Source organism: Monodelphis domestica, chromosome 1 (genome assembly GCF_027887165.1).
Source record: "Monodelphis domestica isolate mMonDom1 chromosome 1, mMonDom1.pri, whole genome shotgun sequence".
In the NCBI taxonomy this organism is placed as follows: domain Eukaryota; kingdom Metazoa; phylum Chordata; class Mammalia; order Didelphimorphia; family Didelphidae; genus Monodelphis; species Monodelphis domestica.
In genome coordinates this window covers 190,638,420-190,665,575 of record NC_077227.1, presented here as the reverse complement: position 1 = coordinate 190,665,575, position 27,156 = coordinate 190,638,420, and the positions used below count along the sequence as shown (strand labels likewise).

General features: G+C 33.2%; 1 protein-coding gene across 1 annotated transcript in view; it reads right to left on the bottom strand.

The window, feature by feature from the left end:
* Positions 1 to 27,156, bottom strand: part of UNC13C (unc-13 homolog C) — an 817,657-nt gene that overhangs the window by 393,474 nt on the left and 397,027 nt on the right. Inside the window, exon 12 of the mRNA XM_056810215.1 lies at positions 26,215 to 26,378. Within this exon, the coding sequence (XP_056666193.1) occupies positions 26,215 to 26,378 (164 nt within the window). The remainder of the gene's footprint in view (positions 1 to 26,214; positions 26,379 to 27,156) is intronic.

Here is a 27,156-nt window from a genome sequence, read left to right as displayed (position 1 = left end):
TCAGCTGAAGAAATTAAAATTATGTTTAGTCATGTGAAAAAATGGTTCAAATTGCTATTAATTCAAGAAATGCAAATTTAGAACTCTGTTACAACACTCCTATCAGAATGTCTAATCTGGCATAAAAGGATAATGATAAATGTTGGAAGGGATGTGGGAGCACTAGCAATTTGGAACCATATATAAAAGGTCATCAAACTATTCATACCTTTTAACTCCAAAATGGCATTACTATGTTTGTATCCCAGAGGGAACAATTAGAGGGGAAAAGGAATTACATGTAAAAATATTTATAGCAAATCTTTTTTGTGTTTGATGGCAAAGAACTGGCAACTAAAGGAACGTCCATCAAAAATGGGGAAATAGCTGAATAAATTTTGGTATATGATTGTAATGGAATACTATTGTACCATAAGAAATTATGAACAAACAATCACAAAAAATACTTGAAAAGACTTATATGAAGTGAACCTAAATAAAGTGAGCAGAACCAAGAGAACATTGCACAGAGTTATAGCAATAATATATGATGATCAACTGTGAATGATTTAATTATTATCAGCAAATTCAAAGATCCAGGTTAAATATAAGGGACTCATGATGGAAAAGGATATCCATAGGTATAGAAGAAACTGATAGTTTGAATGCATATTTAAGCATACTATTCTTTATTTTATTTCCTCTGTGAATTTTTTCTCATGTAAGCAATATGTCTTCTTTTATAATATGACAAACATGAAAATATGAATTATATGATAATACATGTATATATATATATATACAATTTATAGCATATTACCTGCCACCATAGAGAGGGGAAAGGGGTGGGAAAGAGGGAGAGAACATGAATAGCAAAATATCAGGAAATGATTAGCAAAACTGTATCAATATGTAATCTGGAAAACTTTTTTTTTAATTTTTAAAAATTAAAAAAAATAATTAATGGAATATATCCAGAATATGGATGTTGGGCATTAAATAGTAGGCATTGACTTGGAGAATGGTTTTTAAAGGACAAGATTTAAGTAGAGGAGGAATAGAAAATGAAAGTAGAGAAAATAGATGTAGGGGGCATGACTTGTATCAGACCAAATCCCCTCCCTATCACAGGGAGCTTTCCTTCATCCAATTACACATTAAACTTTCACTGTGTTAGTCCTGTTGCTACTTAAAGAGTTTTACCCTGGGAAACTTTTGGGACATTTATATAACAATGCTCTGAAAATCATGAGGTTTTGCTGTCTTCTATTGAGGATTCTGAGAGTTTACTGATTTAAAGACATCCAGAAATCCAAGTAGATATGCAGCATTTCTTTACCTAGCAAGTTTTAGAATAAGTTCTGGTCCCTGGTTTTGCACATACTGAATGTTTATGTGTAGGTATATTTATGTAGGCATGTGTGTATGTTATCCTTTTTCAATACTATTATGCTATGTCATATAACAGTGAATGTCTTTGTTATAAGGGGAAAAATCAGAGACACTGATAGTATAGGTTCCTCATGAGCATTAATTTGATTACAATGAACCAAAACTAGGCTCTAAACATATTGAAGTAGCAAGTAATTGCTACCAAAAAATAATGCTTAAAATTGCTTTATCCTTAGTAAATAAATGATGACTGCATTTTCTACATCTAAATATCATGGGGTAGTAGGAAGAAAGCTGACTCTAGTCAGAGAATCTAGTTTCAAATATCACTTATTTTTTAAACCCTTATCTTAGATTCATACAAGTTATTTTTTAAACACTTGTCTGAGAATTGATATAAGTTATCAGTTCCAAGGCAGAAGAGCAACTGGGGCTAAGTGACTTGCCTAAGATCACACAAGCTAAGTAAGTATCTGAGGCTAGATTTGAAGCCAGGATCTTTTATTTCTAGGACTGGCCCTCAATTCACTGAGGTATTTAGCTGCCTCCAAATCTCACTTTTGTGGCAAGTAGGTTGTACAATGGGTAGAGAGTTGGGTTTGGAGTCAGGAAAAACCGAGTTGATCCTCACTCATTTTACATATCTATATTTATCTATATCTATATATCTCCCCTCCATATATATATATGTCCCATGGTTGTTGTGAGGATCAAAGAACTTTGCAAAACTTAAAGTGTTAAAACAATTGGCTATATTACTGTTATCATTTATTATATAAGTCACTTAACCTTGTTAGGTATCAGTTTTCTTATATAAAATGTGAAGGTTGTACCAGTTAACTTCTGATTTTTCTTCCAATTTTAGACATATGACCCTTGAATCCTATCCCAATGGAGTTAAAAGAGTTCAAAAGGGAATGGATTGGAGGCACCAAAGAGTTACCTTTAGTTGCCTACCTCATGTTTTTTTTTACTAAATATATCCTAGCCCTTAATTTTGTGATTAAACGGTCCTAGATAATAGTGGCTCTAGCAATTTAAAATTCTTAAAAGAATTCAGTAAAAAGTTTAACAGCTTACATCTCTCCTCAGACAGATCTCATAGTGTGGAAATTTATAACTTGTTTTAAGAAACTCTATGAATTTGACATAAAAATTAAAAGAAAAATAATTATTGACTATTAAGTTTAATATATATAGCATAGAATTTTCCCATATCATATGTAAAACTATTGTTGTTGGAAAAAGCAAGGAAAAAAAATCCCAAATGTATTTCAATCTTTTTTTCTTTAAAAAATGGTAATTTCAATGTTAGAACCATTATTGTATCATGAAATGTGCAATTTATTAAATACTATAGTGTTAGATTTTTTCCATTCTAGCTTTTTAATATTTCAATATCAAATCCAAGGAATCATGAGTGGATGTTTGTTTACTGCTAGCACATCCAGAATACTTGGTTGGGTTTTTTTGACAGTTTATCTTGTCATCCAATTAGTCTGTGAACATTTATTAGGCATATTTAGTAGTTAATGTAATGCATTTTATTGTTTTGAGTGTTAATGGCAACCTATATATAATCAATATTTTTGATTAGCATTGGAATTCTAGGGAATTATATGATAAATAGAGATTTTTGACACATTCTTTTGAAGGAAATGAATGAAATATTTCACTTTTCCTTTATAATTCAACTAAAGATCTACTGTTGTTTGTAGGGTATATGTTACCTTAAGGGCTAATGTGATATATTAAAATAGGGTATGAAACAAACAATGTTAGCAGTCATTACCAGGGTAGGTCATTTCCATGAGTGTGGGAGAATGAAACTTTGCCTCAAGGCTCTGAAATTTAAATGGCTCAGATAATATTTCTTTCAGTAAGTAAAAATAACTGAACTTTACACACATTAATTAAAGAATAATAGAATAAAATTTAAAATTATAATATGGTATATTTTATCACCTTTCCTCTGAGCCCTCAACTGTAGAACTGCACTTTCACTTCCCCCTGGCTTTGTAATCTCTCAAGCAGTGGCCTCCCAGGATCCCCAGGGTCTCTTTCTCTATCCCTGAAGGCTGGGTCCTAAGGTTCTTCCTTTTCATTGATACTAAGTTCTGTCACCTTTGAGGTCTCCCCTTTAGACTCTTTTCCCTTGGTTCCAGAATTTGATTTGTGACTCTGATAATTCACAAGAAAGAACATTTTGTGAAGAAACATATGTGCATTTGTCCCCAAAGTCTTGGCATAGTTTTAAGGTTCAATAGTAAGACTTTTGGGAATAACCTAATGACTGAAGGAGAATGTTAAAGATAATAGCTAAATAATAAACATTATTCCTTTTTCTCAATAGGACTTTTATTTCTAGCAGCCTGGAAAGTATACATGGGATGTCTAAGGGTCAAAACATCAGCCCAGGTTCAGACTAAGTACCCTACTTGGCATTTGCTTGACAAAATGGTGAGTTCAATTTCTCTGAAACCCCAAAATGTAAACTGAGAAGTTGATATGGCAACTGTAGGTGGCAACTGTGGAGGTAAGAGAAGCTCAAATGATTGAAAAGAGACACCAGGCTTGCCAAGATGACTCTTAAGAGCAGATTCTCACTGGCAGAAGCAGGAGGATTAGATGGAGGCAAATTTAGGCTTGTCAGGAAAAACTTCAGAAGAATCAGAATTGTTCCAAAGTGAATTGAGCTGCCTTAGGCAATGGCAAAGGCCTTCAAGAAGATGGTTGATTACTTCATGGGCTTGTTAGGGTGGGATTTCCTTTCATTTATTTTTGGACTAGATAATCACTCTGGGGCCCATCAAATTCTCATAGTCTGTGACTCGGGGATTCTGTGACCTTTTAGGTTTGTTGGTGTGTATGTTTCTGTGAAAACTCTGAAGAATAAGTGCCTGAGCATTTTTATGTTGTTCCAGAATGGCTAAACTGAAGCTCTTCTTTTCCCCCTGGATTTCCTACACACAACCTGATTTTTATCATATGTCATTTAGAACCAACAAAGTGATGATTTGGGGGGACTGAAATGAATGAAGCAGTCTGATATAGAAAAAATGCAACAAGAGTTAGTAGACCAATCCAGTATACTGGGTGACATTTTAAAAGTCAGATATCCCCTTATGGCATCATTTTCCTCATTTGTAAAAATGTTAGATTAGGCTATCTCTCAGGTCACTTCTGGCTCAAATTATCTAAGAAAGTAAAATAATGGCCTTTCTCTAGGTTGGTGTTTTAACATCATCATTCATTTATAATGGATCCTAGAATGCTGTTGCTTTTAAAAGAAAAAGGGATAGATTGTGAAACAAAAAGCCCTTCATTTTCTCATTTGAAAACTTTAAGCTAATAAGTTTTATTCTTGAATGAGTGTATGAGCTTTAAGTTGTGAGGCCAAGCCCAAGGAAAATTTGTCATATCCTACTCAGTTCTACAGAAGATTATTTACCTTGGGGGAAGAAGAGGGTAAGGAGAACTACACTGTACACCTTGCACAAGAACTCTTTTGTGAAGTTAAACAAAAGTATTGCATCCTGTTTTAGGTGATGTAATGGATAAAGGGTCTGCTGGAGTCAGGAAGATTAATCTTTCTGAGTTCAAATCTGACCTCAGAAATTTATGAGCTGTGTGACTCTGAGAAAGTCACATAATCCTGTTTGCCTCAGTTCCTCATTTGTAAAATGAACTAGAGAAGAAAATGGCAAGTCATTCCTGTATCTTTGCCAAGAAAACCTCAATTATGATTATGAAGAATCAGATACATCTGAAATGACTGAACATTCAAAATAATTGAAAAGTAAGTGGCAGAATAATCTCTTCCTCCAAAGTTTACTAGAATTACTAGAAATTTAAAAATTTCTCCCTTCACCCTTACAAGACAGGAATAAAAGGAAATGCAATTGCATATATTAAAAACATTTTGGCTTCAATTTGACAATAAAATTAGTCTATTGTCAAAACAAATTAACAAATAAAATTCTAGTTTCACAACAAAGTTATAACAAAGATTATCTTTAAATTGTTATTAATGAAAGGGTTCAGTGGCATATTCGTTGGTAAGAAAAACAACTACAATTGCTACATTTTAAAACTAAATATTCTCCAGAATCATGAGTATTAAAGTTGATAGCCATGTTATCATGAATAATAAACTCTTCTGAAGACATGGGAGAGGAGTTCCATGAACAAGAAGCAATTGCAGATTTAATGAATGCTGATGTGTGGCCACAGGTAATGAATGACCAACCAGTGAGACATTCATTCAGTAAAGTTCAGAGGAGGATATGGGTAGCAGTGATTAGAAATTCCCAGTTGAGTTTAGAGAATTAGAGATTAACCAGTTTGACAATATTAAAGTAAGGATCTGTTGTCTTCTTTGTGTTTGTGTCTAAGATATGCCAACAAATATCCTAGGAACATTCCCTACTTCTGGTAATTCATGTGGAATTAAATGATACTGCCAGAATGGATCTCTCAGTCAGTTAACAATTTTGGAAGTGTCTAATATGTTCCAGGAACAGTATTAGGTAATAGAGATATAAAGAAAGACAAAAAATACTTCCTGCTCTTGAATTCATAGAAAATATTGCTGAGAATTATTTAGTTATTGGGGCAAACAAAAACAAAATTGAAAGACTTAAAAGTTAGTACTTTCATTACTTCTCTTGACTGAAAGCAAGCATTTTCTAAAAGAAAAGGAAGCCTGGGAGATAACTTGTAAAGATGATGGTATATGAGAAATGAATTGGGATTTACTTATCACTGATAAAATGCAAAAGTGATGAATTCTTGACCAAGGATAGAATGGCTTTAACAAAGAAAAGAAATAATGCTGCTAGGAGTCTTGAAAAATATGGCATTGAAAATAAAAAAGGAAGGAGTGAGAAAACTGCTTATATAAAATCCACCAAACTATAGAAAATAGAGATTACTGACAATATAAGAAAAAGGGTAACAGCAAAAAAGACCAGAAATTCTAAAGTGACAAATCTAAGCAATGAAACAAATAGGATTCTATGTTTATATGAAATATAAGATCTACTTATAATGAGCCAGCACAAAGAGGAATTCTACTACAAGGAAACAAATTTGACCTATCTATGTTACTGAAGCTTGATAGAATGAGCTTTATAATTTAGAATATGGTTTTGGAATACTCATACTTTAATTAAAAGGAACAATAGAGGGCAATAAAAAGACTAAATGGAGCAGCTAGATGGCTCAGTGTGCCTGAGAGTCAGGCATAGAAACAGGAGGTCCTGGGTTCAAGTCTGACCTCAAATACTTCCTAGCTTTAGGACCCCGGGCAAGTCACTTAACCTCCATTGCCTTGCCCTTACTGCTCTTCTGTCTTGGAACCAATATACAATATTGATTCTAAGACAAAACATGAGGTTGTTTTTTTTTTAAGAGATTTTTTTTAAAGAAACTGTCTAGAATATATATTCAAGTGCAAAAATTCAAGAGGCAAAAGAAAAAGTGTTACTGCTAATGAAGTATACTCTAGGGTATGTGGGAAAAAGAAGAAAGATGTGTAGTTTGGCAAATAGATAAAAAACCAAGCAAGGTGGTTACATACAGTAAGATTTCAGTTGTTCCAGTATATTATGGAGTCTCTCTGGCAACCAGAACAATTAGAAAAGGAAACCATTAGAATGGAGTCAGTATGTCTTCATCAAAAACAGTTCAGGCTAGTTATTTTAGTTCTTTTTGGTAAGGTTTCCTAGATTGGCAGATTAAAGAAACACCACAGTTACCATTTCCCAAGTATTAAACAAAATCCTAAATATTATTTTTGTGGAAAAGTTAGAGAAATATGTCCTATATGTGAATTTGGAACTTGTTGAATAGACAGAACCAATGAGTAGTGTAACCATGAAAATGTGGTTTCTAAGACTGTGAATTGCCAAAACTCTAAAGGTTTTGGCCAAACTGTAAAGATAATTTTTAGTGTCTTGATTTAAAATCTAAAATTAAATGGTCATCATGGGAAAATTCCCAAATATGAAAATACCCAAGTCAGCTGGATTTTATGGAGATTTTAATTATATAAATGAAGGAATTAAGGGAAGGAGAGAGAGAGAGAGAGAAAGAGAAAACAGTAGAAAGGGCCAAGGTCAAATAGCCTAGGCCTGAGCTGAAGGGAGAGCGAGTCAGTCTTTATCACTCACCACAAGATCATCTCAAGCAAGCTCCAGTCCTCCACTGAATTCCTGAACCCCTGAACTGAGTTCAGACTCCCAACTGAATTCAATTGACCTCTTTTTAAAGGGAATTTTCTCTTATGTCACCTCCTCTAAATTTTCACATCTACCAATCATAGTAGATGCTTTTTCCCAGGACTGCCCATTCTTAGTTCTCACCACTCTTTAGTTCTCGCCTTCTCTGGGTAGATTATCTCTTCTGAGTACTTCATACGTCTTTTGTTAAGCTTGCCTTTAGTAAGTTGGCTTGACCTTCTGGTGATTAATTTAACCTTTATAGGTAGTTAGCACCTTTTTGTATTAGATCTAAAAATAGATCTAGCTTAAAGTTCTAGCTTTACTATAAGTATGAGTTAGGATTGCTCAGTCAGGAGTTTGCAAGTTTAGCTTCCCCTAAGGCACTGTCTGATTAGGGTGGAATAAATTTAAAAGTTCTCAATACATTCTTGACCAAGTATCTCCATTGTTAAAAATGGAGAATAGCTTAATTAAAATCTTCTGAAGTAGAGTCTGAGCAGTTGACCAGATGGCCAGAAGCATTTCCTGTGACCCAAGCCACAGCACCTTTGTTGACAAGGTGCTTTTAAAAGAAATTATTCCTCACTTTCACCAGCCAGCACATATTGATTCAGATAGAAGTCATTTTGCTGATTCTGTTCTAAATCAGATATATGCTTGCTTGGGGATAACTCCAAAATTCCATGTTCCATATCATCCCCAGAGCTCATGCTAAGTTGAAAGAATGAACAAAGAACTTAAAACTATGATTGGAAAACTATGCACTGAGACCCATTTAAAATGGCCTGAAATTCTCCCTCTGGCCCTATTTTATCTTAGAAGCAGTCCTAGAGGAGACCTACACATCTTACCATTTGAGATGCTTTTTGTACATCTACCTATACAGGCTAAACCTTTGTCCCCTGCATATACATCACTATTAGGGGGAGATACTACTATTGCTTCCTATATACAGGAATTACAGCACAAACTATGTGAACTCCATGAATTTGGAACTGCAGTACAAGCCAGACTACTAGATTTTTCTCTTCATGACCTGAACCCAGAAGACAAAGAGTATATTAAGAATTTCAAGCGTACTGGAGCAACTCAGCCTTCCTGGGAAGGACCATTACAAATACTGTTAACTACTCCAACATCTATAAAGATTGGAGAAAAGGACTCTTGGATTCATTGCTCACATGTAAAGAGAGCATCTTCTGTTGACACTGATTGACTGTATCCTATCACATGCATTGAAGATAATAATCCATTGACAAGGGGATGATGTTTTTCGAGAACACATTGAATTACAGATTTTTCCTTATTTTTACCATTGCTTTTCTTTTATCTTGATTAGAATATTTGATTTTTTCTTTATTTTTCTCATTTCTTGTACTAAGATACATACAATTAATATTTTTCTGCAGTAATATAAGTTATATATATATATACATATATATATGTATATATATATATATATTTGCTATATTATCAATGCAAACCCAAAAGTTTTAAACTATGGGAACCTGCCATTTATTTATAAAATGTTATGGGACTGTGATTAATGTTTGTGTCTGATTCCAGGAAATGCAATAAAAACAAGAAGCACAGACTTAACCTGAATAGCGCCAAAAAGAGCACATAGGAAAAACTAGTATGAGACTCAAGGTTGCAATGCTTGACATATGTTAAGTCATAGGACTTCCTTGTATATACACTCTTTGTGAAGTATTCATACAAGTACCAAAATTTGACTAGAATGCTGGCTCCCTATATCCCTGAGAATGACAAAAATCAGACCAGGTAATGACACTTCCCTATCAAAATAGAATTCTAGTTCCTTTTTTTCGTATAGTATAGCACCTCCCTGTAGTCTTGGCTGCAAATGGGTAAGTGAAATATTACTGCATTCTGTCCTACAGACTTGTGGCATAGAAATTACTTTAAATTGGACCTATATAAGGGCCTAATTTGAATTTTTTTCTTTATGTTTTTGGTTGTTTTTCTCTTCTTTTGATAATTTACTCATACACCCCCATAACTCAACATTGCATCCTGAGATGAACTGGATTTTTTTAACACCCACTTCAGGGGGGTATTGTATTTTAATAAAAATCCAAGATTTAGGTTTTTTTGTTCGAGAAAGATCTTCAAGGAAGAAGCTTGCTAACTCCTAAATCCAGAGAATAAACTGTTGCAGAAAGATGCCAGAAAACCTACACTACATCAAGAATATCCAGAATGAACTTTGGGTGTGGTTGATTGAACTGAAGTTTGATTGAACATTTATTTGTAAATGTACACTTTTATGCCAAGGGGACTACCCCTAATTTGGCTTTCCATCCATGCACCTAGCAAAACATTGGGTTTGCTTTCTTTCTTTTCTATTTCTCCCTAGCTGCTGTAATTTCTTCTTAGAAAATTGAATATTGAGTACATCTGTAGTTAGAAGTGCATTGAGGACTATAAGATGATTATGTTAAATGATCAATGGGGAGACTAGTATTCCAATGATCATCAGGGGTGATTGTGAATCTTAAACTGCTCAGACTCTACTTCAAAAGATTTGATTAAGCTATTCCCCATTTTTAACAATGGAAGTACTTGGTCAGGAATGTATTGAGAACTTTTAAATTTACTCCACCCTAATCAGACAGTGCCTTAGGGGAAGCTAAACTTGCAAACTCCTGACTGAGCAATCCTAACTCATACTTATAGTAAAGCTAGAACTTTAAGCTAGATCTATTTTTAGATCTAATACAAAAAGGTGCTAACTACCTATAAAGGTTAAATTAATCACCAGAAGGTCAAGCCAACTTACTAAAGGCAAGCTTAACAAAAGACGTATGAAGTACTCAGATGATACAATCTATCCAGAGAAGGTGAGAACTAAAGAGTGTTGAGAACTAATGGGCAGTCCTGGGATAAAGCATCTACTATGATTGGTAGATGTGAAAATTTAGAGGAGGTGACATAAGAGAAAATTCCCTTTAAAAAGAGGTCAATTGAATTCAGTTGGGAGTCTGAACTCAGTTCAGGGGTTCAGGAGTTCAGTGGAGGACTGGAGCTTGCTTGAGATGATCTTGTGGTGAGTGATAAAAACTGACTCGCTCTCCCTTCAGCTCAGGCCTAGGCTATTTGGCCTAGGCCCTTTCTACTATTTTCTATTTCTCTCTCTCTCTCTCCTTCCCTTAATTCCTTCATTTATATTAATTAAAATCTCCATAAAATCCAGCTGACTTGGGTATTTTCATATTTGGGAATTTCCCCATGATGACCACTTAATTTTAGATTTTAAATCAAGACACTAAAAATTATCTTTACGGTTTGGCCGAAACCTTTAGAGTTTTGGCAATTCACAGTCTTAGAAACCACATTTTCAAGGTTACAGTAGTCATTAATATTTCTATATCTCCCTGGAATAATGTCTTTTATTGGAGATCCTCAGAGATCTGTGTTTGACCTTGTATCATTTAAAATTTTTATCAATGATGCTCACAAAGGCATAGACAGAATGCATATCAAATTTGTAGATGTCACAAAGATAGGAGGGATAATTAACATGTTGGATGAGTTAGATTGCAGAAAAATCTCAAGGTAGCAAATTGGTTAATGTATCATGAGTACAGGGTAAAGTAGACATGAACAGATAGTGCTTTGTCTTAAAGAAATCAGGATTATTTAATGGAGTAGATATCTAGTTTGAGTCAATGGTTTAATATGGTGGACAAGAGATCTAATGAAATAACCAATTGTAGTAATTGGCTTAGTTTTGAGAACTAGGGAGGTAATAGTTCCACTGTACTATAACTTGGTTAAAGGACATATGAAGTATTGTGATTACTATTAGACAACACATTTTAGGAAATTTGATGATAAAATGGACAGTGTAACTGAGAATGGGAAGAGTCTTAAAAGCATACTATGTAAATATCAGTTGAAGGAACTTGTGATGTTTACCTTAAGGAAGAAATTATTTAAGGGATATAAGAGAGCTATATACACATCTAAGAAGAGTTGTCATATGAAAAATTAATAATTTTTCATTTATTTGGGACAAGAGGGTAGAATTAAGAGCAATATGTGGAAGTGATGGAGAGGCAAATTTGTGCTTATTGTACAAGAAAAAATTTTAACAATGAGAGATGTCCAAAGGTAAAAAGATACATCTTTAGAAGAAGTTGTTTTGTCTCTATGGGGGGTATAAAAGCAAAAGCTATGTTGATTTCAGAGACTAGTCTAGCTCAGGCACAGGTAGTAATATGTAGTCTCTGATGTCCTTCAACTCCAGAATTTTCTGTGAAAAGTCATTATAAAAATAGTCCAACAAATCCTGGCAACACGGTTTTGGTTTTTTTAAAATTGCAAATAAGAAAGCACATATGAATTCTATATTTTTCCAAATGATTAATAGGTAACAAGATGGAAAATATTAGTAATCAGGAATTTCAAAGCTTAAAAACTGCTGTATTTTACTTGGGAGACAAATAAAACCCAGAAAGATTAAGTGATTTGTTTAAGGTTAAATAGTTAAATTCATACTAGAACTGGAAATTGGGCCCAGCTTAACATTCTTCTTTTCTTTACATTATGCTACCTCTCTAATTTTAATGTAGCTCTCAAGGTTTCCCAAATGAGTATGTCACCAATCATGTCACATGAGTCAAGAGATTGGCATTCTTTTGCTTTGGAAGGTAATGAGAAGTAAATATTTGAGAAAATGAGTATAATAAGATAGAAGCATCGAAGAGAGATCAATGAGTCTCAAGTCTGTCTTAGAAAAAACTCTAGAGGAAAACTTGCATAGATGAAAGGAAAAATTATCTGCAATGATTAGCAATAGAAACACTGAATATTTTTGTAGCACCTTTTTTTACTGAGTATAGAACACTCTGTGCATACTATTACATCCATCTTAGACACTTGAGAGGATGTGTAGTAGTCCCATATCCCTCCTTTCTCTTTGTTTAGCAAGCTTTGTTGCTTTTTGTATAACCAGGTGAAGACAGTTTGCAAATAGCTGGGGAGGTTAGGCTCTTCCTTCCTAGGGGACAAAGTGAGGCAATATGGAACTAACAGGTAATATGAACCACTGAGGCAAGGAATATATTCCTTTGAGCAATGTGTCATAATAAATATCTTTCATATGATAATCTAAGAAGGATTTGTTTTGCCAAATGAATATTATTTTCATTTTTTAAAGAAAGACATTAATTTGATTCAGTTTAGCATTCTTCAAGAATGGAGTATAGTTGTTAAGCAAGTCAAGGCTAAGGAAAGTGAACCAATACTTTCATTTTTCACTATTTACTGATTTATTTTGTTTTAGAGATAAGGTCATAACCTAACACAAAAAATAACTAAGAATTTTTAGATTTGAAGAAGGTGCCATGACCAGGTAGGTAAGAACAATTCTCTGCTGAAAGAAGGCCAGCTCATCAGCTGGCAAATTCCTATTTTAACTAATTATTTTTGCTATCTTGATTCTAAGAGATGTTGGTCCACTATTGCTAAAGTGCATTCCATGCCCTCTCAATTCAATACCCTGGGCTAAAGATCTGCTTAAACTGGCCACGTTGTAGCTCTTCTAACAAAGACTAAAATTTATGATGCAACTTGAGCTTCTCTTTATCTTTATTAAGGATGCTCTAATCTCAAATAAAGAATTGCTTCTAGATCATTTATTTAAATTGCAATTATGCTGTAGTTATTAATAACTAAATTATAGTCCTTTGTCTCTGATGAAAGCAAAAAATAAACAAGTCCCTTGGTATATACTTGCATATGACAAACTTTTTTTCTTACAGAGACATTCCAATTCTAATATATTGGTTTGTCCTTTTCATATCACAGCAAGTATTGTTGTGGTCCCCAAAACTTTATAATGGAAATAGCCTCCGTGCCTAAATCCTGAAATAAAATATTTATAATAAATGACATTCCTCTTGGCAAAGAGGATAGGCTTCTTCTTAGTCTTCCTTAAGTTAGAAAAATTCTTTTATTGCAGATTGATGATTGCAGTTGCCATACAAGAATTAATCTTTTCAGTCCTTGATCAATCACTTGTCCAAACAGGAAAATTATATATTTTTCCTTATTATTATGAATGTTATAGAAGAAATTATATATTTTTCATGCAAGGAATATAGCTAACAAATTAGGGCCCCAAAGGTAATTTTTGTGGAAAAGAGGAATCCATTTATAGTAAAATTGAGGGAAGTACAGTATTAGTGTTCAAGTTATTTCTAGCAAAATAGATTGTTCTCCTTTTTCTCATGATATACAGAAGAGAAATTTAGTAATTTAACTTCAAAATTTCTTTTCTGAAAAATACTATCCTTATACTGTGAAAGATGTGATAAAGACTTTTTTGATAAAAAATGTTTGGAGTAGGATACAACCAACTTTTAATGAAGGGACTATAGACCATGGCTGCTATATGTTTATAAAGAAAGAGTTGGAAAGATAACCAAAAGTAAGATTTTTTTAATCACATCATATTTTAAAGACTTATAGGGGCCAGTTTTATATCAAAGTGGTTCCAGGCAAATGAATAGCCTTTTGACAAAGCCCAAATAATCGATTTCTCTCTATGCTCTCATGAAGGTGACCTTTGGATTGATATATAGGCCCATGGCCCCAGGTTTGACATCTTCATTAAAGATGGATTAACTTTATAAAAGAAGTAACATAAGCAGGATACAGCTTCTCTGGATCTATTTTTTTCTTTGGAGACTAATTTTTCTTTGGAACCTTATCTGATTTGGAAATGTAGCAGCCACTCATGGGCCCAATCACAATGTTGACTGGCATAGATTTGGCCTGCTATATTTCTGACTTGGCCTGGTTCACCCTCTGGGTCTTGTCAGAAAGAAAGCTTAAATAAGCCATGAGAAAATTTATTTAATACCTATACAACCATCTTTGAGTATATAAAAATGTATAACATAGTGGAAAGAGTACTAGATTTATAGTCAGAAAGCGTAGTCTAAAATGCTTTTTAAAAAAAATGTAACACCTATGGAACCTTAGGCATGCCACTTAACCTCTTAAATTTTCAGGTTTCTTATTTATTGTGTGAACTTTTTGAGAACTCCTAAGGTGTCTCTCATTCAAAGTGAATTACCCTATGATATGGACTCAGTCCAGTGATACACTGGGAATAATTCTTATACTGCATCTTCAAAACTGCTTTTTTGTTAATATATAGTCAAAGGCTTCTAAGCAGAGGAAATACAACATCTAAAAGAAAAGTGTCAATGTTTTAAAAGAGGAGTATCAAACACAAGCTCCACTGGAATTAGGTGAAAATATAATTGGGGAATATTAAAGTAAATTAAAGAACAATAAAACATAGCTAGTGTCATTGTGTGGTTTTCTTTTTCTTTTCTTTTTTTAAACCCTTACCTTCAGTCTTGGAGTCAATACTGTGTATTGGCTACAAGGCAGAAGAGTGGTAAGGGCTAGGCAATGGGGGTCAAGTGACTTGGCCAGGGTCACACAGCTGGTAAGTATCTGAGGCCAGATTTGAACCTAGGACCTCCCATCTCTAGGCCTTGGTTCTCAATCCACTGAGCTACCCAGCTACCCAGATACCCCCCCCCCCATTGTGTGGTTTTCTAATTTATGGTTGAGTGCCTCCTCTACTCATTTCTATTCAAGGTTGACACTATTGCTCTAAAATATTAAATCAAATTAAATACAATAAGCATTTATTAAGTACCTACTAGGCATAAATCACTATGATAGGTGCTGAAGATAAAAGACAAAGTAAAATAACATGGTTCCTGTCCTTAAAGAGCTTATATTCTAGTGGAGGGATCAGGAAAGGTCTCATATAGGTAGTGGCACCTGATCTGTATTTTATGGGAGATTAAGGATTCTAAGAGACAGAGATGAGAATGGAGTACAGTCTCAACATGAGAGATAGCCAAGGAATGGAAAGAAGTTATGGAATGTCATTCACATGGAATGATATGTAAGACAACTAATTAGAAGTTATTATAAGGATAGTTATAGTAAATGGAAGGATAGTTTTATTAAATGCTCTCTTTCAATGAGCACAAGATAAATTTCAAAAATGTTTTTACTAAAGATCTTAAGACAAAGTTTTTAGTTGTGTCCTTATAATTGCAATGAACAGAACTGAAAAATTGGAAAAAACCAGTCTCATGTTATCTGGTAAACAAATAATCTTAGTCCAATTTGAGACATTAAATAAATGTATTAATGCCTATGTAACTTTAGGCACTTAGTCTCTTAATTCTAAGTTTTCTCATTTAATTGTGTGAAAGTGTTTCTTTTGAAAACTCCTAAGGCATTTCATTCCAAGTCACACTAATAGACCTCATATGGTGAAATAAATGCATCCATATATCCTTGTTTTACTATATCCATGAAACTTGAAGAACCAGGATAACTTTTATCATATTATTCTGGTTTTCTGTTTTCAAATGGAATCAATTTTAGATCTGAAGATTGGGGGAAATTTTTATTTCAAATCATTTTATTTAGGTTTTTTGGTGAGGGAGAGACAAGGTTTGGACCTCAGATTAGTGTACTGAACTTCCCAATAAGGAAAATTCCTAAACTAATATAGATCACCAAAAATTCTGAAGTTTATGGTGTCCCATCTTCTTCTAGCATGTATCTGGGGTATCCTAAAAAGTCTGTGTAGTTTTCAATTTAAGGCTTCAATCATATTTTTAGGGGACATGATGGCAATTAAAAGTAAAAAAAAAAAGACCACAAAACTTTAGAATTATCTTTTTTTTTTTAACTGCCTCCAAACCCAAGGAAGTAAGTGCTATTATCATTGCCATTTCACAGTTGAAGAAACTAAAGCAAGACAGGTTATATTGGGTATTCCAATAGTCACACATCTCTGAAGTGTTTGAATCTTGATTTAAACTCATCTCTTTCAAATCCAGCGCTCTATCCACAATGCCAGTTTTCTACCTCTAGTTCCTGTCTTGGAGAGTTACTGGGGCAGTAACAGGGGAAAAAGCTTGTCTAGAATCACACAACTGGTATCAGAAGTGGGACTTAAATGGAAGATCTCATCCCAATCTAGCCACTTGTTTTTCCATCCTTTCACTGGAGTTTCTTATATAAAAGCATAAATAGCCACTTCTTATAAGGAAATCTCCAAATGTGCTCTGAGTTTTATTGTATCAATTTGTATCAATTAAATTTACTTGTATCAATTCAATTTACAAATATGTGCTAACATGTAGCTCTTACTACATATAATATTTTTATGTGTCTTTCCTAGTGTCTTACACTTTCTTACTCAGTAGTAGTAGCTTGCCATAGAGGATAGATGACTAGCCTTTAAATCAGGAAGATTTGGCTTCAGATTCTCCCTTTGACAAATATATGAACCTGGGTTAGTCACTAGCTCCTCAGTACCCCAGGAATAGTTTATTCAAGGGATCTTTGGAGCATGCTCAAATCCTAGAGTAAATACTTCCAAGGGCCTTTGGAATATACTCAGATTACTTAACTTGGAAATGATCTCTCCTTTACTATGGGGAGGGAATGGAGTTAGCCTCCTTTGACTGGCTACCTTCTTTGATTGTAAGCCTTGTCTTTAAAACTGATGAGACATCTATCTTAAGGGCTCTGAGAAATGAGATTGATGATGTATGTTTCTAGTCTATGTTGTCATTCTTCTGTTTTAAGTGCCAGCCACAATCTTCCCAAAAGAATCCCAGAATTGGGATTGTGAGCCATGGCAACCTTAGAGACAGTATTCCAGGAAAGATGTTGCAGTCTGCCCATCTGATAAAAAAAGCCTAGAGAAGCCAAGATATCTGATATTCAAGTCTGAGAGGGATTTTGCACTTGAAACTGAGACAGAGCTCTATAGTAACTGAGCTGCTAATTGGTGGAAGTGGGGGAAAGGATTAATTATGCCTTCCATAGCTTGCTGGAGTAAGTTTGATTATTTGCATAAAATTATAGCTTTTTTCTGGGATGTTCTACTTAGATTATTGATACTTTAAAATTTCAGAGATTCAAGGAAAAACTTGGCTTCATTGAAAGTCCTATATAATTTCCTAAATATGATCTAGCCTTCTGTCTTCTATTCCTTTTTGGGTCAAGTAAAATTTCCATCTGCTGTATATATCCAGTAATATATCTATTATCTATCCATCTATCCATCTCTCTCACTTTATATATATATCTATATAATATATATATGTGTAGATAGATAGATTATATCTAAAATATCTAATATATATGTATGTATATATATATTAGTGGAATTGAATATCACAATGTGAATCATGTGTATCTTTCATCAATTTTTTTTCCTGTGTGGTTTGTTAGGTCATATTCTATCTCTAAAATATTCCATGGCTTGACACAAACACTGTACTGTGATATGCAAACAGAAGCATCTGGTGGTATTCAACATCTCTAGGGAAAACCTATACATTCTGGGAAATTTTGGATTCTTTATCTTATGTCCTCTGCAGTGGGGACAAGAACTTTTGGTAAACATACATCTCTGTTTAAAAAAAAAAAGCAAACAAAAAACAAGCATAATGGGGTATTATTTTCTCTACAATTGTAACCAACTATATAACTGTAAAAGTAAACCAAAGTATATAATCTGTGAAAACCTCCCTGCTGCATCAAAGATTCTCTTAAGGGATACACAGGTTATCATCATAAAAATTTTGGAAAGATAGTAAAGTTTGACCTTTAGTTATTGGTAGTCTCTCAGGTGGTAATGGATTTGAATTCTGAGAAAGGTATTCTGACATATTATAGTCTGAGATATTTTCCATTTTAAAAAATGTTTTCCTTCTGTCAAATACCTAGAAAACCTCAACACTATGAAAATTATGTCACTTTCATTAGGAATTTCAGCATATGCATATTCTGTCTGTTCTTTATAATTTTATTTCAGCAGTAACATTATTTCTTTTTCATCACTTAACACAAACTGGGTTTGTGATTTTACTGTCAAAATGTGGTGATCCACTATTACTGATGGAGAAAACAGTTTTTTTTATTAGAATATTGATATCTTTTCTATCTTCAACTATTCTTCAGGTTTTACCATTAGGGGCCCTCAGGTAATTTGGATTAATTGGACCTCTTGCCACATTTTTTTCAAAATTTAATATCCCATCCCCTGGCTTTGGGTTCTTTTCACTACTTTATGAAGCAATAAAGCTCATCATAACTTCTTCTATAAGATTTTATAAATGAATCTATATTCTCAATGATAATTATCCTCAACTTTTTCTCTCCTTCTATTTGGCAGGAAGGTAAAGAACTTCCTAACTAAAGCAAAATTTACTTCAGACTTCCTTGCTGCGTTGTATTTGCTTAATTTTGCTTAAATTTTCATAGGAAAAGATTATAGTGTACACTGAGATCTGTTTCTTTTTTATTTCCAATATTCAACATAAATATTTCATTTGATTTCATTTAATTATATTTTATTTTTTCTTTTAATTTGCTTCTAAATTTTTATTTTTGAAATAAGTTAATAATATTCTATATATTAATGTGATTTTAAAATGACCCAGTAATGATTCATTCATTTTCTACTGAGACATAATTGACTTGGGGGAGTAATATTATTTGAGATTCATTATACCCAGTGCTTTCTCAATTTCCTTCTTGAAGAATGCATTAAAGAAAGACAGTCATGAAGCTTCTCAATTGTCTATAATTCTTTGGTTTCCTTCCTTCATTTCTTTATATATAAATACATATATATGAAAATATAGAAATATATTTATCTAAAATTATATTTATCATAAATATAAATTATATTGATAGATGGATTAAACATTCATGTATATATAATATAAAGCATGTGTGTAATATATAAAATAATTCCACCTTTTGCTATATTCACCTTTTCACTAAAATTAGAGAGAATTAAAACACATGTTGATTTAATTTAGATTGTCTTGTCAAGTTGTTTGTAGAATTTTCAACCTTTAAAACAGATTTTAGAGAATAAAGTATAATTACCTTCCTGACAATATTTTCACTTTTGCTTCGACATCTGCTACCACATTGAGATTTGGTCACAAAATTTATGAAATGAGATTTCTCTAAAATGGATATAACTGAAATGGATAAACATGTTAACTATATTATGCTGGAGGGGATTACTATGAATAGTGAAACATTATTAATATTGGATCTTTATGGACCGAGTTTTATGGAATTCAGGTTTTTAAAGGAAAACTAAATGAAATACAGATGGAAATAAATAGCAAAATTATAATAGTGACAGACTTTAATTTTCCTTTCTCAGAGCTAAATAAATCTAACCAAAAATAAATAAAGAAAAAAGAAATGGAGATGAATAGAACTTTAGATAAGATATAATATAGCTATTTGGAAGGTCCCTACACACCTGCATTAGGTTAGTAGTAGATCTAAGCCTGATCATACACATAATCTAAATATAGTTTCTGGTGAAACAACAATGCCTTAGAGAATATAAATAGCCTGAAAACAATCTTACCTTATCACTCATAATACTATGGAGGTAATCCTGCATTCCAGAAGGATTATGGCACTGGAAGAAAAGTTCTACTTCATATGATCAAGCTGGAAAGATGTGTTTTGGAAAGAGTATAGTCCTGGCAAAAGATCATGTCTGCTGCCTAAGGACCAATCTTGCAAAATATGGTTCCTGGTAACATACATTAACAGAACTAGAAGGACTAATTATGATAAAATTAAATATTAATAGGAACTTGGAGAAATAGGCCCAACATACATTGCTAGAGCAGCTCTGATTTTTTTTTAAGAAAACAAGATAGAATTATACATTAAGAGCTATAAAGCTGCTTATGCTCAGTGACCTAAATACCCCATTACTAGGAGTAGATCTAAAGGCATTATTGACTGTGCTTATATATATAGCAAAAATTTAAAGAATGATGATTCACTTCCTCATGTAGTATTTCTAGCTATTAGTGAGTGGCCAAAGATATCAAATCATTGTGTCAGAAGTACTGTTATAAAGCCATAAGTAACATATAAAAGAAGTCAATCTTAGCACTCTATTCCATCAGAACTGAAGACTTAGAAGTAATCTGGAAAGAATGTCTCTTTTTAATTATTATTATTATTTCATGGTTTACTATTTTTAAAGAATGCATCACCTCATGCCTAGCCTACTGGTGAGAAACTATTTTTCTATTTACTTGACTGGGATAGTCTTTAGAAAGAAAGAATTTTGGTTGCTAGGAAAATACCCCAAACCTTTCCAATATAGTAGAATCTGGTAAATATTACATTCTGTTTACTCAGAACACAAGGTTACCTCTACAATGAGGAAGCATTAGAGTATGACTTTTGTACTAGATTTATTATTCATTATTGTTCAAATATGATTAAATATAAAGAGGCTATGCCTATATGAACATTTAGTTTTTAACTCTTTATCATCTTTTGACAAACTTAGCACCCATCAGACAGTGAATAGAGCACCAGATTTGCAGTCAGAAAGACCTGAATTCAAATCTGGCCTCAGACACTTATTAACCATGTGACCCTGGGCTGGTCACTGAGTCACATTTCCCTCAGTTTCTTCACCATTAAAATGAGATGGAAGAGGAACTGGCAATTTATTCTAGTATCTTTGCCAAGAAAATTCCAAACGGGATCAGGAAGAGTAGACTATTACTGAAGTGAATGAACAACAACAAAAATAGCACCAAGAATCATGGTGAAAGTTCTTGGTAAAGTGACAGACTGAAATAAAAGCCCTCTGCTTATATTAGCACATTTCTTCCAATGGTTATGAGAACAAGAAAAAAAAAAGAAATGGTTCAAGAACAGAGATGTCAATGTGTTGAAATTACTTTATAGACTGTTGAGATAGATATGCTGATTAGTATTTACTGCTTTTACATTTTTTGAATGTTAACAGTGTCTTTCTTTTCTTGCCACTAGATTGTTATCTCCATGAGGGTAGGGACTGAATATAATAAAAAATTCTGTGTAGCTTAAAAGAAGCTCTGTACTTTGTATCCTGTGTGCAACAATAACTGTTCCCTGCTGCTGCTATGCAAAAATAGAAAGGCAGAAGAGAATGTGATAAAAGTAATATATGAAACTGAGAGCTTTGTCTCCTCCTTTTAGTTTGACTACTTGTCTTTTTCTATATGAATAGGGGTAAGTTTGTAAGCTTCTTTGTGACTAGTAAGAATAGCAATGAAAACAATATATTCAAGGTGATTTATAAAATGTATTTAGCATTTTTTTAAATTTAGTTGTGTTAGTGGGAAGGTGTTTATGCTAAACCATTAGTTACTTTTTTACTTTAATTGCATTCAAATTCTACCATTAGCTACATGCAGAGCTCTAATAATTGGCATAAGTGAAAGGCAGAATTCAAAAGCACAGTACATTATCATTAATATATCTCATGAACTAGAAAAGAGTACCTAGTTTCTAACAACAACAGAAAGTATATACTATGCTATTCTAAATTACAAGTTGAGGGTAAAATGCTGAAGATGATATTGTATAATTGAAAATCTGTTACCCTAAACAAGAACTACATTTCCCAGGAGACAATTGAATTCCAATTGTTATGTACTTCCTGTAGACAGAAGATATTAGTGAGTGGGTAGTCCTCTTGGGTCTTTTTCTTGGTCTTGTAGCCAGCATGGTGACAGTGGTAAGCTAAACATGGGGATTTTAAATGGGCTAATCAGTAATTGGCACATGGTCTTTATTTTTGTATCCCTTTATTCCTTGATTTCTAATAATCATTAATAAATCTCCTAAAATATAATATTTTTATCATTTGAGATTTAATTTTGATTCTTATAGTATGTGAGCTCATACTGGAGCTGTGCTTCCAAGTAGGAACAGAAATGAACAGGCATAAATCTATAGGCAAGAACAAACTGAAGAATAAATGGATGCTTCTTTATGATAGGAGAAATCTGGGAAAACATGTGCCCTTTAATTTTCATATAACTGAATAGATTGTGTGACATTCCAGAATCAAAAAATTTGAGAAACAAAGGATATTATCATCCATCTAATCCAAACCTAACACTAAAGGAATCCCCATCATAACAAATCCAATGAATGATTTCAGCTTGAAGATGTATCTCTTGAGGGAGACTTTTCCATTTTAAATAGCTCATTTCATTAGGAAACTTTCTTGACTTTTACTCTAAATTTTAAACTTTCTAAACTGTAATCTTCTTATTAACATCCATCTATTGTTCCTGGTTTGTCCTTTTTTAGAAAATAGAAATAGTCTAATCCTTCCTTCCTACAAAAACTTTTCAAATACATGAAGACAGATTCATGTTCCTCCTGAGTCTTCTATTTCCCAAGCTAAGCAGGTCCAGCTACTTTGATTGATCTTTATATGCCTTAATCAATGTCCTAAAACATCCTGACTGCCCTTTTCTGGATATAGTTTATCAATGTCCTCCTTAAACCCTGGTACTTAGAACATTAACTCAAGATGAATGATGGTAGAGTACAGTAGATCTATTAAGTCCTTATTTTCTAGTAGTTATCCCTTTTTCTATATCCCAAAATGATATAAACATTTCTGGAAATCACTTTGCCTTAACTGCTGGCAGTCCATTCAAAATCCTAAATTTAATCAAGAGCAATATTTTTCTATCTATATCTCCTCTCTCTTATGCCTGTAAATTGATCTTTTGTACTTAAAACCATAACTTTTAATTTATGCCTTTTGTTTCATACTATTAGATTCAGCCTAAAGCTCTAGCCTAATCAATAACATTTTGGTTCCTGTCATTGTCATCCCCTGTGTTCAAAATCTCTCCCATCTATGTGGTACCTGATGAGCTTACAGTCTAAGCCTTTATCAAATTTGTTGAGAAAAAATATTCAACTGTACAGGGCCAGTTACAGATTACCAAGATAGGCTAATGGAGAACTTGGGTCCACGTTGACATAGAACTATTAACTATTACTCAAGTCTGGACAAAATGACCAATTCAGAGTCAATCTGACTTGATTATAATCTAGTCCACATTCCTCTGTGTTCTCCACAAGAATAAAAAAAAGTAGATTTATCAGAAGTTTTGCTAAAAACTAGGTCAATTATATTTCCAGGATTATTTTCCCATATACAAGTTTAGCAATTCTGTCCAAAAAGAAATTAGCTTAGCTGGCCTGGACCTTCTTTATGAAGCCATTCTAGTTCTTTGTAATCACCTTTCTATACGCTCACTCACCAACTCTTTAATGCTCTATTCTATACTTTCCCCAGGAATTAAAGTTCAATTCAACAGTCTATATTTTGCCAACTCTGTTTGTTTCACTTTTTTGAAAATAACATTTCCCTTTTTTCAAATTTTGTGGTATCTCTCCAAAGCATAGCAAAAAAAAAAAAAGTATACCTTTTCATTGTATTTTTTTCCTCACCAGATTTATCTTTGTGAGTATTCGTATCCCTGATACTATTTTTTGGAGGTTCGGGCTAAAAGCTGAGGCAACTGTGTGGCTCAGTAGACAGATAACTGGGCCTGGAGTCAGAAAGACCCGAGTTTAAATTTAACCTCAGATGATTAATAGCTGTGTGATCCTCTTCCAGTCTCTTAAAGTCTGTTTGCCTTAATGTGCAAACTTCACCAGTTTCTTTGCCAAGAAGACACCAAATGAGGCCAAAAAGAGTCAGACATGACTGAATAACAATTAATAAATATTATATTCAATACTCAGTTTCTTGGCCTTGTTTTTCTTCTTCTGTACCCATCTTTAATTTATTAGTCCCTCCATCACTACTATGTCATATCTCGGTGTCAGTTTTGTGATCTGATTCTAAAATTTCTCTTCTCTTTCTTCTTTATGTCCAAATATCTATAACATGTTTAAATGACAAAATCATTTTTGTTTCTCCCTCCTTTGACCTTTTCCCAAATTCTCCCTATTAGGTTTCATCTTTCATCATTTTCTCATATGAATAGACCTTTTTTCAACTCTTACTTTCCATCTAAGAATAAACATTAGGTACTAATTCTAAGACAGAAGAATGGTAAGGGCCAGTCAAAGGGGGTTAAGTGACTGGCCCAGGGACACCCAACTAGGAACTGTCTGAGGCCAGATGAATTTACCTTCTTAATTTACTTTAGCTCAAAACTCTTTATTTGGAGTAAAAGATATCACATAATGTATATTTATAGATTATAATTTTATTATAATACATAAATATTACTAAATTATCATGATAAAATAGATGAGCAACTATGAGATTCACATTCCAATTACTAAAGGGTAGACTTTTAATAAATCTGCTTAATGAGTTAGTGTTCTGGTTGTATCATGAATTACATGAAAACAAATTTGGTCACCAACAGTAAGACAGAGTAGTATATAAGACAAAGATATTCAACTACATATTGAATCATAACACAGACTGAAGAAGAAATACTCATTTATCCTGAGCTTAGCCAACTATTTTCAAGGAAGCAAAACTATCAGGGTATCTTGGATGCTGGTGTGGCACATTTCAAAATGTGAAGGAAAAAATTATAGGAACAATAATCTTGAATATGGTACATTTCTCACTTAAAATAAATAGGATAGATCAAATGAAAGAGGAAGGAATTAATATTTGTATTTTAAGATGGCATGCTTCTATTAATATAATGGAACATTATTACAAAATAAATGACATATTTAAGAAGTACAGAAAGTCTTATGTGAAGTAATACAAAATGAAGAAAGCAGATATAGAAATACAGTCAATACAGTAATTGCATTATTGTAAAGGAAAATAAGACTAAAATATAGCTGAACTTGAGCGAAATGAAATTACCAGTATCATTAAAAAAAAGATGATGAGAAACTTTCACCCTCATTTTTAAAGGAGGGGGTTGTGGAGAGGTGTGTAGCAGTGGAATATTGTAAATGTTCTTAGATTCGGCCGTTGTCAATTGTTTGCTTTTTTCTCCCTTTTTTCTTAAAAAAAATTATGGAATAAAATGCATTGGGTAAACTTGTTTTTAAAAGAAAAAATGGTAGCTCTAGGAATTCTGAACATCTTAGGCATTTAAGGCAACAGCTGAAACTGGACTAAATGTGCATTAAAGAACCCCCTAATATTCAGATGGCATCTATTAATAGATTGTAAGAGAACATGTTCACATCTAATGTTTTTAAAAAGCATGACCTATAAATATAAAAATAAATCCTCCAGTTTATTATTTTGGAAAATAAACATTTCTTGTAAGTTACATTTTGAAATTAAAATGTACTTTTAAATTAAAAGATAGGTTTTACAAATGTTTCTGGAATTTTGAAACATTCTTTAAAAAAAAGCTGGAGTAACATAACAGTAAATTAGAAACCAAGCCTAAAGTACCAATGCTAATATAAATATTTTCTGTATAGCTTCCAAAAGGCATATATGTCTTCATTCTGTTTGAACTGGTGCATGGGGGAAAAGAATGAAGGGTGTGAGATAGCTGAATGAGACTACTAGACAATATTCTCTCTTCTTTTTACATTATGGTTGGCATGAGATTATCAACTCAGATCAGAATTTCATTAGAATAGGGACAATAGAGATGTGCATTTTTTTCTCTTTTCCTTTAGATTCCCATAGAGCTTTAAAAAGGACCCCCAAACAATGTGTTGTACTCACGTCATTGCTTGATAAATAGACTCAACTCCATAACGCATTGCAAATTCATCTACTATTTCTTGGGATGCATCATCAAAGAAAACCTTCCAGGCTTCATCTCCTTTGACTTCTGGGATTTTCACACCACCATTAAATTTAACTTCAGTCAAGTAATGGAACAGGTTCTAAAGATAAGAGGGTTTTCAATTGTTCAGGGATCCTCAACAGAGGCCAAAACTGTTTAAATATAACACAGTGGAATTCACTCATATTACCTTCACTTCTAAAGGTTTCTTACCAACTGCCTGACTTCTTGTTCTCCTGGATAAAAGCAGCAAGAGCATCATACGTTCTTAATCTACCCCTTTCTTTCCTGCTGAACTATTCCTACTTTCAATTCTAACTCTCTACATGGACCTACTTACTCAAATGGTTTATTCTAGATATCTATCTTCACTGCAAGAAAAACATTGTCAGAAGCACAGGAATGACACAAAAGGTGAAATTTGCTTCTTCTGAGAAATACTGACAAGATATACTTCTGCATTGCTGAGCACTGGCTGATTCACTGATCTGGCTTCCTTGGGCTTTTTGAGTCAGTTACTGAGCCTGGGGGAACAATTTGTCTTTTTTGATTTTGTCAATATGTTAGATAGTTATGTAAATACTGTACAATAGTGGCAAAAATGGTCCAGGCAAGGCTAATAGTAAATAGCATGCACTCTTATTAATCATTTAATTAATTAACTAATCATTTGTTCAATATTCCACTGTATTCTGGAACACTTAGGGGTTGTAGTGGAGACCAGAACATCTATGATCAAGTTCTCTTCTAGTTCTGGGACCAGCATAAAGGAACTAAAATAAAATCTATAAAAGTGGTTCCATTTAGTCTGCCTCTTCTCTTCCTGCATTTTGGTGTAAGAATTCATTTACTCCATTACCCTTTGGAAAATTAAAAAA